This window comes from Leptodactylus fuscus, unplaced genomic scaffold (genome assembly GCF_031893055.1).
Source record: "Leptodactylus fuscus isolate aLepFus1 unplaced genomic scaffold, aLepFus1.hap2 HAP2_SCAFFOLD_210, whole genome shotgun sequence".
Lineage (NCBI taxonomy): Eukaryota > Metazoa > Chordata > Amphibia > Anura > Leptodactylidae > Leptodactylus > Leptodactylus fuscus.
In genome coordinates this window covers 5,001-19,089 of record NW_027440233.1, presented here as the reverse complement: position 1 = coordinate 19,089, position 14,089 = coordinate 5,001, and the positions used below count along the sequence as shown (strand labels likewise).

Below are 14,089 nucleotides of genomic sequence, written 5' to 3'. Positions count from 1 at the left end.
TCACACATCTGTCCCATCACATGTACCACATCACACATCTGTTCCGTCACACGTACCGCATCACACATCTGTCCCATCACATGTACCACATCACACATCTGTCCCATCACATGTACCACATCACACATCTGTCCCATCACATGTACCACATCACACATCTGTCCCGTCACACGTACCACATCACACATCTGTCCCGTCACACGTACCACATCACACATCTGTCCCGTCACACGTACCACATCACACATCTGTCCCATCACACGTCACACATCACACATCTGTCCCGTCACACGTACCACATCACACATCTGTCCCGTCACACGTACCACATCACACATCTGTCCCAACACACATACCACATCACACATTTGTCCCATCACACGTACCACATCACACATCTGTCCCGTCACACGTACCACATCACACATCTGTCCCGTCACACGTACATCACACATCTGTCCCATCACATGTACATCACACATCTGTCCCGTCACACGTACCACATCACACATCTGTCCCGTCACACGTACCACATCACACATCTGTCCCGTCACACGTACCGCATCACACATCTGTCCCGTCACACGTACCGCATCACACATCTGTCCCGTCACACGTACCGCATCACACATCTGTCCCGTCACACGTACCGCATCACACATCTGTCCCGTCACACGTACCGCATCACACATCTGTCCCGTCACACGTACCGCATCACACATCTGTCCCGTCACACGTACCTCATCACACATCTGTCCCGTCACACATACATCACACATCTGTCCCATCACATGTACATCACACATCTGTCCCGTCACACGTACCACATCACACATCTGTCCCGTCACACGTACCACATCACACATCTGTCCCGTCACACGAACCACATCACACATCTGTCCCGTCACACGTACCACATCACACATCTGTCCCGTCACACGTACAACATCACACATCTGTCCCGTCACACGTACCGCATCACACATCTGTCCCGTCACACGTACCGCATCACACATCTGTCCCGTCACACGTACCGCATCACACATCTGTCCCGTCACACGTACCGCATCACACATCTGTCCCGTCACACGTACCACATCACACATCTGTCCCGTCACACGTACCACATCACACATCTGTCCCGTCACACGTACCACATCACACATCTGTCCCATCACACGTACCACATCACATCTGTCCCGTCACACGTACCACATCACACATCTGTCCCGTCACACGTACCACATCACACATCTGTCCCGTCACACGTACCACATCACACATCTGTCCCATCACACATCTGTCCCATCACACGTACCACATCACACATCTGTCCCGTCACACGTACCACATCACACATCTGTCCCATCACACATCTGTCCCATCACACATTTGTCCCGTCACACGTACCACATCATACATCTGTCCCAACACACGTACCACATCACACATCTGTCCCGTCACACGTACCGCATCACACATCTGTCCCATCACATGTACCACATCACACATCTGTTCCGTCACACGTACCGCATCACACATCTGTCCCATCACATGTACCACATCACACATCTGTCCCATCACATGTACCACATCACACATCTGTCCCATCACATGTACCACATCACACATCTGTCCCGTCACACGTACCACATCACACATCTGTCCCGTCACACGTACCACATCACACATCTGTCCCGTCACACGTACCACATCACACATCTGTCCCGTCACACGAACCACATCACACATCTGTCCCGTCACACGTACCACATCACACATCTGTCCCGTCACACGTACAACATCACACATCTGTCCCGTCACACGTACCGCATCACACATCTGTCCCGTCACACGTACCGCATCACACATCTGTCCCGTCACACGTACCGCATCACACATCTGTCCCGTCACACGTACCGCATCACACATCTGTCCCGTCACACGTACCACATCACACATCTGTCCCGTCACACGTACCACATCACACATCTGTCCCGTCACACGTACCACATCACACATCTGTCCCATCACACGTACCACATCACATCTGTCCCGTCACACGTACCACATCACACATCTGTCCCGTCACACGTACCACATCACACATCTGTCCCGTCACACGTACCACATCACACATCTGTCCCATCACACATCTGTCCCATCACACGTACCACATCACACATCTGTCCCGTCACACGTACCACATCACACATCTGTCCCATCACACATCTGTCCCATCACACATTTGTCCCGTCACACGTACCACATCATACATCTGTCCCAACACACGTACCACATCACACATCTGTCCCGTCACACGTACCGCATCACACATCTGTCCCATCACATGTACCACATCACACATCTGTTCCGTCACACGTACCGCATCACACATCTGTCCCATCACATGTGCCACATCACACATCTGTCCCATCACATGTACCACATCACACATCTGTCCCATCACATGTACCACATCACACATCTGTCCCGTCACACGTACCACATCACACATCTGTCCCGTCACACGTACCACATCACACATCTGTCCCGTCACACGTACCACATCACACATCTGTCCCAACACACATACCACATCACACATTTGTCCCATCACACGTACCACATCACACATCTGTCCCGTCACACGTACCACATCACACATCTGTCCCGTCACACGTACATCACACATCTGTCCCATCACATGTACATCACACATCTGTCCCGTCACACGTACCACATCACACATCTGTCCCGTCACACGTACCACATCACACATCTGTCCCGTCACACGTACCGCATCACACATCTGTCCCGTCACACGTACCGCATCACACATCTGTCCCGTCACACGTACCGCATCACACATCTGTCCCGTCACACGTACCGCATCACACATCTGTCCCGTCACACGTACCGCATCACACATCTGTCCCGTCACACGTACCGCATCACACATCTGTCCCGTCACACGTACCTCATCACACATCTGTCCCGTCACACATACATCACACATCTGTCCCATCACATGTACATCACACATCTGTCCCGTCACACGTACCACATCACACATCTGTCCCGTCACACGTACCACATCACACATCTGTCCCGTCACACGTACCACATCACACATCTGTCCCGTCACACGTACCACATCACACATCTGTCCCGTCACACGTACCACATCACACATCTGTCCCATCACACGTACCACATCACATCTGTCCCGTCACACGTACCACATCACACATCTGTCCCGTCACACGTACCACATCACACATCTGTCCCGTCACACGTACCACATCACACATCTGTCCCATCACACATCTGTCCCATCACACATACCACATCACACATCTGTCCCGTCACACGTACCGCATCACACATCTGTCCCATCACATGTACCACATCACACATCTGTTCCGTCACACGTACCGCATCACACATCTGTCCCATCACATGTACCACATCACACATCTGTCCCATCACATGTACCACATCACACATCTGTCCCATCACACGTACCACATCACACATCTGTCCCGTCACACGTACCACATCACACATCTGTCCCGTCACACGTACCACATCACACATCTGTCCCGTCACACGTACCACATCACACATCTGTCCCATCACACGTCACACATAACACATCTGTCCCGTCACACGTACCACATCACACATCTGTCCCGTCACACGTACCACATCACACATCTGTCCCGTCACACGTACCACATCACACATCTGTCCCAACACACATACCACATCACACATTTGTCCCATCACACGTACCACATCACACATCTGTCCCGTCACACGTACCACATCACACATCTGTCCCGTCACACGTACATCACACATCTGTCCCATCACATGTACATCACACATCTGTCCCGTCACACGTACCACATCACACATCTGTCCCGTCACACGTACCACATCACACATCTGTCCCGTCACACGTACCGCATCACACATCTGTCCCGTCACACGTACCGCATCACACATCTGTCCCGTCACACGTACCGCATCACACATCTGTCCCGTCACACGTACCGCATCACACATCTGTCCCGTCACACGTACCGCATCACACATCTGTCCCGTCACACGTACCGCATCACACATCTGTCCCGTCACACGTACCTCATCACACATCTGTCCCGTCACACATACATCACACATCTGTCCCATCACATGTACATCACACATCTGTCCCGTCACACGTACCGCATCACACATCTGTCCCGTCACACGTACCGCATCACACATCTGTCCCGTCACACGTACCGCATCACACATCTGTCCCGTCACACGTACCGCATCACACATCTGTCCCGTCACACGTACCGCATCACACATCTGTCCCGTCACACGTACCACATCACACATCTGTCCCGTCACACGTACCACATCACACATCTGTCCCGTCACACGTACCACATCACACATCTGTCCCGTCACATGTACCACATCACACATCTGTCCCATCACACGTACCACATCACACATCTGTCCCGTCACACGTACCACATCACACATCTGTTCCGTCACACGTATCACATCACACATCTGTCCCGTCACACGTACCACATCACACATCTGTCCCGTCACACGTACCACATCACACATCTGTCCCATCACATGTACCACATCACACATCTGTCCCATCACACGTACCGCATCACACATCTGTCCCATCACACGTACCACATCACACATCTGTCCCGTCACACGTACCACATCACACATCTGTCCCGTCACACGTACCGCATCACACATCTGTCCCATCACACGTACCACATCACACATCTGTCCCGTCACACGTACCACATCACACATCTGTCCCATCACACGTACCACATCACACATCTGTCTCATCACACGTACCACATCACACATCTGTCCCGTCACACGTACCGCATCACACATCTGTCCCGTCACACGTACCGCATCACACATCTGTCCCGTCACACGTACCTAATCACACATCTGTCCCGTCACACATACATCACACATCTGTCCCGTCACACGTACCACATCACACATCTGTCCCATCACACGTACCACATCACATCTGTTCCGTCACACGTACCACATCACACATCTGTCCCATCACACATCTGTCCCGTCACACGTACCACATCACACATCTGTCCCATCACACATCTGTCCCGTCACACGTACCACATCACACATCTGTCCCATCACACGTACCACATCACATATGTTCCATCACACGTACCACATCACACATCTGTTCCGTCACACGTACCACATCACACATCTGTCCCGTCACACGTACCACATCACACATCTGTCCCATCACACATCTGTCCCATCACACGTACCACATCACACATCTGTCCCGTCACACGTACCACATCACACATCTGTCCCATCACACATCTGTCCCATCACACATTTGTCCCGTCACACGTACCACATCACACATCTGTCCCAACACACGTACCACATCACACATCTGTCCCGTCACACGTACCGCATCACACATCTGTCCCATCACATGTACCACATCACACATCTGTCCCGTCACACGTACCACATCACACATCTGTCCCGTCACATGTACCACATCACACATCTGTCCCATCACATGTACCACATCACACATCTGTCCCGTCACACGTACCACATCACACATCTGTTCCGTCACACGTATCACATCACACATCTGTCCCGTCACACGTACCACATCACACATCTGTCCCGTCACACGTACCACATCACACATCTGTCCCATCACATGTACCACATCACACATCTGTCCCATCACACGTACCGCATCACACATCTGTCCCATCACATGTACCACATCACACATCTGTCCCATCACATGTACCACATCACACATCTGTCCCATCACACGTACCGCATCACACATCTGTCCCATCACATGTACCACATCACACATCTGTCCCATCACATGTACCACATCACACATCTGTCTCATCACACGTACCACATCACATCTGTTCCGTCACACGTACCACATCACACATCTGTCCCATCACACATCACACATCTGTCCCGTACCACATCACACATCTGTCCCGTCACACGTACATCACACATCTGTCCCGTCACACGTACCACATCACACATCTGTTCCGTCACACGTATCACATCACACATCTGTCCCGTCACACGTACCACATCACACATCTGTCCCATCACACGTACCGCATCACACATCTGTCCCATCACACGTACCACATCACACATCTGTCCCATCACACGTCACACATCACACATCTGTCCCGTCACACGTACCACATCACATCTGTTCCGTCACACGTACCACATCACACATCTGTCCCGTCACACGTACCACATCACACATCTGTCCCATCACACATCACACATCTGTCCCGTACCACATCACACATCTGTCCCGTCACACGTACCACATCACACATCTGTCCCATCACACATTCCACATCACACATCTGTTCCGTCACACGTATCACATCACACATCTGTCCCATCACACATCTGTCCCATCACACGTACCGCATCACACATCTGTCCCGTCACACGTACCACATCACACATCTGTCCCATCACACGTACCACATCACACATCTGTCCCATCACACGTACCACATCACACATCTGTCCCATCACACGTACCACATCACATCTGTCCCGTCACACGTACCACATCACACATCTGTCCCGTCACACGTACCACATCACACATCTGTCCCATCACACATCACACATCTGTCCCGTACCACATCACACATCTGTCCCGTCACACGTACCACATCACACATCTATCCCATCACACGTACCGCATCACACATCTGTCCCGTCACACGTACCACATCAAACATCTGTCCCATCACACATTCCACATCACACATCTGTTCCGTCACACGTATCACATCACACATCTGTCCCATCACACGAACCGCATCACACATCTGTCCCATCACATGTACCACATCACACATCTGTCCCATCACACGTACCACATCACACATCTGTCCCATCACATGTACCACATCACACATCTGTCCCATCACACGTACCACATCACACATCTGTCCCGTCACACGTACCACATCACACATCTGTTCCGTCACACGTATCACATCACACATCTGTCCCGTCACACGTACCACATCACACATCTGTCCCGTCACACGTACCACATCACACATCTGTCCCGTCACACGTACCGCATCACACATCTGTCCCATCACACGTACCGCATCACACATCTGTCCCGTCACACGTACCACATCACACATCTGTCCCATCACACGTACCGCATCACACATCTGTCCCATCACACGTACCGCATCACACATCTGTCCCGTCACACGTACCACATCACACATCTGTCCCATCACACATTCCACATCACACATCTGTCCCGTCACACGTACCACATCACATCTGTTCCGTCACACGTACCACATCACACATCTGTCCCGTCACACGTACCACATCACACATCTGTCCCGTCACACGTACCACATCAAACATCTGTCCCATCACACATTCCACATCACACATCTGTTCCGTCACACGTATCACATCACACATCTGTCTCATCACACATCTGTCCCATCACACGAACCGCATCACACATCTGTCCCATCACACGTACCACATCACACATCTGTCCCGTCACACGTACCATATCACACATCTGTCCCGTCACACGTACCACATCACACATCTGTCCCATCACATGTACCACATCACACATCTGTCCCATCACACGTACCACATCACACATCTGTCCCATCACACGTACCACATCACACATCTGTCCCATCACACGTACCACATTACACATCTGTTCCGTCACACGTACCACATCACACATCTGTCCCATCACACGTACCACATCACACATCTGTCCCGTCACACGTACCACATCACACATCTGTCCCGTCACACGTACCACATCACACATCTGTCCCATCACACATTCCACATCACACATCTGTCCCGTCACACGTACCACATCACATCTGTTCCGTCACACGTACCACATCACACATCTGTCCCGTCACACGTACCACATCACACATCTGTCCCATCACACATCACACATCTGTCCCGTACCACATCACACATCTGTCCCGTCACACGTACCACATCACACATCTGTCCCATCACACATTCCACATCACACATCTGTTCCGTCACACGTATCACATCACACATCTGTCCCATCACACATCTGTCCCATCACACGTACCGCATCACACATCTGTCCCGTCACACGTACCACATCACACATCTGTCCCATCACACGTACCACATCACACATCTGTCCCATCACACGTACCACATCACACATCTGTCCCATCACACGTACCACATCACATCTGTTCCGTCACACGTACCACATCACACATCTGTCCCGTCACACGTACCACATCACACATCTGTCCCATCACACATCTGTCCCGTACCACATCACACATCTGTCCCGTCACACGTACAACATCACACATCTGTCCCATCACACGTACCGCATCACACATCTGTCCCGTCACACGTACCACATCACACATCTGTCCCATCACACATTCCACATCACACATCTGTTCCGTCACACGTATCACATCACACATCTGTCTCATCACACATCTGTCCCATCACACGAACCGCATCACACATCTGTCCCATCACACGTACCACATCACACATCTGTCCCATCACATGTACCACATCACACATCTGTCCCATCACACGTACCACATCACACATCTGTCCCATCACACATCACACATCTGTCCCGTCACACGTACCACATCACACATCTGTCCCATCACACATCACACATCTGTCCCGTACCACATCACACATCTGTCCCGTCACACGTACCACATCACACATCTATCCCATCACACGTACCGCATCACACATCTGTCCCGTCACACGTACCACATCACACATCTGTCCCATCACACATTCCACATCACACATCTGTTCCGTCACACGTATCACATCACACATCTGTCTCATCACACATCTGTCCCATCACACGAACCGCATCACACATCTGTCCCATCACACGTACCACATCACACATTTGTCCCGTCACACGTACCACATCACACATCTGTCCCGTCACACGTACCACATCACACATCTGTCCCGTCACACGTACCACATCACATCTGTCCCATCACACGTACCACATCACACATCTGTCCCGTCACACGTACCACATCACACATCTGTCCCGTCACACGTACCACATCACACATCTGTCCCATCACACATTCCACATCACACATCTGTTCCGTCACACGTACCACATCACACATCTGTCCCATCACACGTACCACATCACACATCTGTCCCGTCACACGTACCACATCACACATCTGTCCCATCACACGTACCACATCACACATCTGTCCCGTCACACGTACCACATCACACATCTGTCCCATCACACGTACCACATCACACATCTGTCCCATCACACATCTGTCCCATCACACATCACACATCTGTCCCATCACACATTCCACATCACACATCTGTTCCGTCACACGTACCGCATCACACATCTGTCCCATCACACGTACCACATCACACATCTGTCCCATCACACATCACACATCACACATCTGTTCCGTCACACGCACCACATCACACATCTGTCCCGTCACACGTACCACATCACACATCTGTCCCATCACACGTCACACATCACACATCTGTCCCGTCACACGTACCACATCACACATCTGTCCCATCACACATTCCACATCACACATCTGTTCCGTCACACGTACCACATCACACATCTGTCCCGTCACACGTACCACATCACACATCTGTCCCGTCACACGTACAACATCACACATCTGTCCCATCACATGTACCACATCACACATCTGTCCCATCACACGTACCGCATCACACATCTGTCCCATCACATGTACCACATCACACATCTGTCCTATCACATGTACCACATCACACATCTGTCCCGTCACACGTACCACATCACACATCTGTCCCATCACACATCTGTCCCATCACACGTACCACATCACACATCTGTCCCATCACACATCTGTCCCATCACACGTACCACATCACACATCTGTCCCGTCACACGTACCACATCACACATTAACCCTTATTTAGCCCACATTACATGCTGACGGTCTCATTGGTGACACTGACCTAGGGCACTTGGTGGCTCCCAGCCCACCTCTTCCCACCTTACACCCGGCACACACGGCTCCTCTCCACTTTCGATCAGTACCAGGAGCTCGGACTTCACCAGGGGGACCCCTGCCCGAGACAAAGAGAAGAAATCACCCGACTACACAGGTGTGGCAGAGCACAACTCATCCTGGTTGTCAGGTTGTCATGGTCCTGGTAACTGGGAGTGGACTGGGAAGACTGAGGCTGTGACTACTGAGAGGGGAGTGGGCTGGGAAGATATTGTCAGTGACTACTGAGAGGGGAGTGGGCTGGGAAGATAATGGGAGTGACTACTGAGAGGGGAGTGGGCTGGGAAGATATTGTCAGTGACTACTGAGAGGGGAGTGGGCTGGGAAGATATTGTCAGTGACTACTGAGAGGGGAGTGGGCTGGGAAGATAATGGGAGTGACTACTGAGAGGGGAGTGGGCTGGGAAGATAATGGGAGTGACTACTGAGAGGGGAGTGGGCTGGGAAGATAATGGGAGTGACTACTGAGAGGGGAGTGGGCTGGGAAGATAATGGGAGTGACTACTGAGAGGGGAGTGGGCTGGGAAGATAATGGGAGTGACTACTGAGAGGGGAGTGGGCTGGGAAGATATTGTCAGTGACTACTGAGAGGGGAGTGGGCTGGGAAGACTGAGGCTGTGACTACTGAGAGGGGAGTGGGCTGGGAAGACTGAGGCTGTGACTACTGAGAGGGGAGTGGGCTGGGAAGATAATGGGAGTGACTACTGAGAGGGGAGTGGGCTGGGAAGATATTGTCAGTGACTACTGAGAGGGGAGTGGGCTGGGAAGATATTGTCAGTGACTACTGAGAGGGGAGTGGGCTGGGAAGATATTGTCAGTGACTACTGAGAGGGGAGTGGGCTGGGAAGATATTGTCAGTGACTACTGAGAGGGGAGTGGGCTGGGCAGCATTCACATGTAGTGGTTGTGGTACATGCTGCTGCAGCACTACTTACTGTTGTGTTATTACTAGAAGAGCCCTACTGTAATGAAGGGGAGCAGGGGCCACTGCAGGGGCCACTAAGGACTGACTTGTTTGCCTTCAGGTCTGGTGTTGTTGCGTCTCTTCCCCCAGGTCCTGAGGTATAAGCCGCTCACATGCCTATTATCTTACCCAGTGACTGCAGCATACGGTAATTGTCCATCATCACCTCCTTATACAGCTCCTTCTGCCATCCTTCTAGGCGCCCCCACTCCTCATGGGTGAAGAATATGGCCACATCATCAAACAACAGAGGCCCCTGAAAAAAAGCACAGGACTCACTGACAAGTCCACAAGTAGGACCATAAAACTTACATGAGAAGTCCTGAGCTAGGACCACAAAGTCCCCTGAGAAATCCTGAGCTAGGACCATAGAGTCCCCCTGAGAAATCCTGAGCTAGGACCATAGAGTCCCCCTGAGAAATCCTGAGCTAGGACCACAAAGTCCCCTGAGAAATCCTGAGCTAGGACTATAGAGTCCCCCTGAGAAATCCTGAGCTAGGACCATAGAGTCCCCCTGAGAAATCCTGAGCTAGGACCACAAAGTCCCCTGAGAAATCCTGAGCTAGGACCATAGAGTCCCCCTGAGAAATCCTGAGCTAGGACCATAGAGTCCCCTGAGAAATCCTGAGCTAGGACCACAAAGTCCCCCTGAGAAATCCTGAGCTAGGACCATAGAGTCCCCTGAGAAATCCTGAGCTAGGACCACAAAGTCCCCTGAGAAATCCTGAGCTAGGACCACAAAGTCCCCTGAGAAATCCTGAGCTAGGACTATAGCGTCCCCCTGAGAAATCCTGAGCTAGGACCACAAAGTCCCCTGAGAAATCCTGAGCTAGGACTATAGAGTCCCCCTGAGAAATCCTGAGCTAGGACCACAAAGTCCCCTGAGAAATCCTGAGCTAGGACCACAAAGTCCCCTGAGAAATCCTGAGCTAGGACCACAAAGTCCCCTGAGAAATCCTGAGCTAGGACCACAAAGTCCCCTGAGAAATCCTGAGCTAGGACCACAAAGTCCCCTGAGAAATCCTGAGCTAGGACCACAAAGTCCCCTGAGAAATCCTGAGCTAGGACTATAGCGTCCCCCTGAGAAATCCTGAGCTAGGACCACAGAGTCCCCTGAGAAATCCTGAGCTAGGACTATAGAGTCCCCCTGAGAAATCCTGAGCTAGGACCACAAAGTCCCCTGAGAAATCCTGAGCTAGGACCACAAAGTCCCCCTGAGAAATCCTGAGCTAGGACCATAGAGTCCCCCTGAGAAATCCTGAGCTAGGACCACAGAGTCCCCAGAGAAATCCTGAGCTAGGACCACAGAGTCCCCCCTGAGAAATCCTGAGCTAGGACCACAAAGTCCCCTGAGAAATCCTGAGCTAGGACCACAAAGTCCCCTGAGAAATCCTGAGCTAGGACCATAGAGTCCCCCTGAGAAATCCTGAGCTAGGACCACAGAGTCCCCAGAGAAATCCTGAGCTAGGACCACAGAGTCCCCCCTGAGAAATCCTGAGCTAGGACCACAAAGTCCCCTGAGAAATCCTGAGCTAGGACCACAAAGTCCCCTGAGAAATCCTGAGCTAGGACCACAAAGTCCCCTGAGAAATCCTGAGCTAGGACCACAAAGTCCCTGAGAAATCCTGAGCTAGGACTATAGAGTCCCCCTGAGAAATCCTGAGCTAGGACCACAAAGTCCCCTGAGAAATCCTGAGCTAGGACCACAAAGTCCCCTGAGAAATCCTGAGCTAGGACCACAAAGTCCCCTGAGAAATCCTGAGCTAGGACTATAGAGTCCCCCTGAGAAATCCTGAGCTAGGACCACAAAGTCCCCTGAGAAATCCTGAGCTAGGACCATAGAGTCCCCCTGAGAAATCCTGAGCTAGGACCACAGAGTCCCCAGAGAAATCCTGAGCTAGGACCACAGAGTCCCCCCTGAGAAATCCTGAGCTAGGACCATAGAGTCCCCCTGAGAAATCCTGAGCTAGGACCATAGAGTCCCCTGAGAAATCCTGAGCTAGGACCATAGAGTCCCCCTGAGAAATCCTGAGCTAGGACCATAGAGTCCCCCTGAGAAATCCTGAGCTAGGACCACAGAGTCCCCCTGAGAAATCCTGAGCTAGGACTATAGAGTCCCCCTGAGAAATCCTGAGCTAGGACCATAGAGTCCCCCTGAGAAATCCTGAGCTAGGACCATAGAGTCCCCTGAGAAATCCTGAGCTAGGACCATAGAGTCCCCCTGAGAAATCCTGAGCTAGGACCATAGAGTCCCCCTGAGAAATCCTGAGCTAGGACCACAGAGTCCCCCTGAGAAATCCTGAGCTAGGACTACTGGGGAGGAGGTGTATACTGGACCATATCTTCACCCTGCACAGGCTCATCAAGACGCACGTCCACAACACCAGAAGAGGCAAGATATTCGCCTGCTTCGTGGACTTTAAGAAGGCGTTTGATTCAGTATGGCACCCAGGCCTACTTCTAAAACTCCTAGAGAGTGGAATAGGAGGAAGAACGTACGACGTCATCAAGAGCTCCTACACCGGAAACCAGTGCAGTGTGAAGGTGAATGGGAAAAGGACAGCATACTTCCAACAGGCCCGAGGGGTCAGACAAGGCTGTAGCCTGAGCCCAACGCTCTTCAACATCTATATCAATGAACTGGCTACAGCCCTGGAGGCCTCACCAACCCCAGGCCTCACCCTGAACAATCGAGAGGTGAAGTTCCTGCTATACGCCGATGACCTCCTACTCCTGGCCCCCACCGAGAAAGACCTCCAAGAAAGCCTGTCAGTGCTGGAAAAATTCAGCACCACATGGGCCCTACCCATCAACCAGAAGAAGACCAAAATCATGGTATTCCAGAAGAAGGGCCACAATAAAGCCTCCACCA

At 51.7% G+C, this 14,089-nt stretch overlaps 1 protein-coding gene across 1 annotated transcript in view; it reads right to left on the bottom strand.

Moving 5' to 3' along the window:
• Positions 1–13,014, bottom strand: part of LOC142187372 (uncharacterized) — a gene marked incomplete at its 5' end in the record, with an annotated part of 76,252 nt that extends 63,238 nt beyond the window's left edge. Inside the window, 4 exons of the mRNA XM_075261577.1 lie at positions 10,201–10,311; positions 11,347–11,473; positions 12,088–12,312; positions 12,724–13,014. Coding sequence (XP_075117678.1) covers positions 10,201–10,311; positions 11,347–11,473; positions 12,088–12,312; positions 12,724–13,014 — 754 coding nt within the window. The remainder of the gene's footprint in view (positions 1–10,200; positions 10,312–11,346; positions 11,474–12,087; positions 12,313–12,723) is intronic.
• Positions 13,015–14,089: the final 1,075 nt, after the last annotated feature.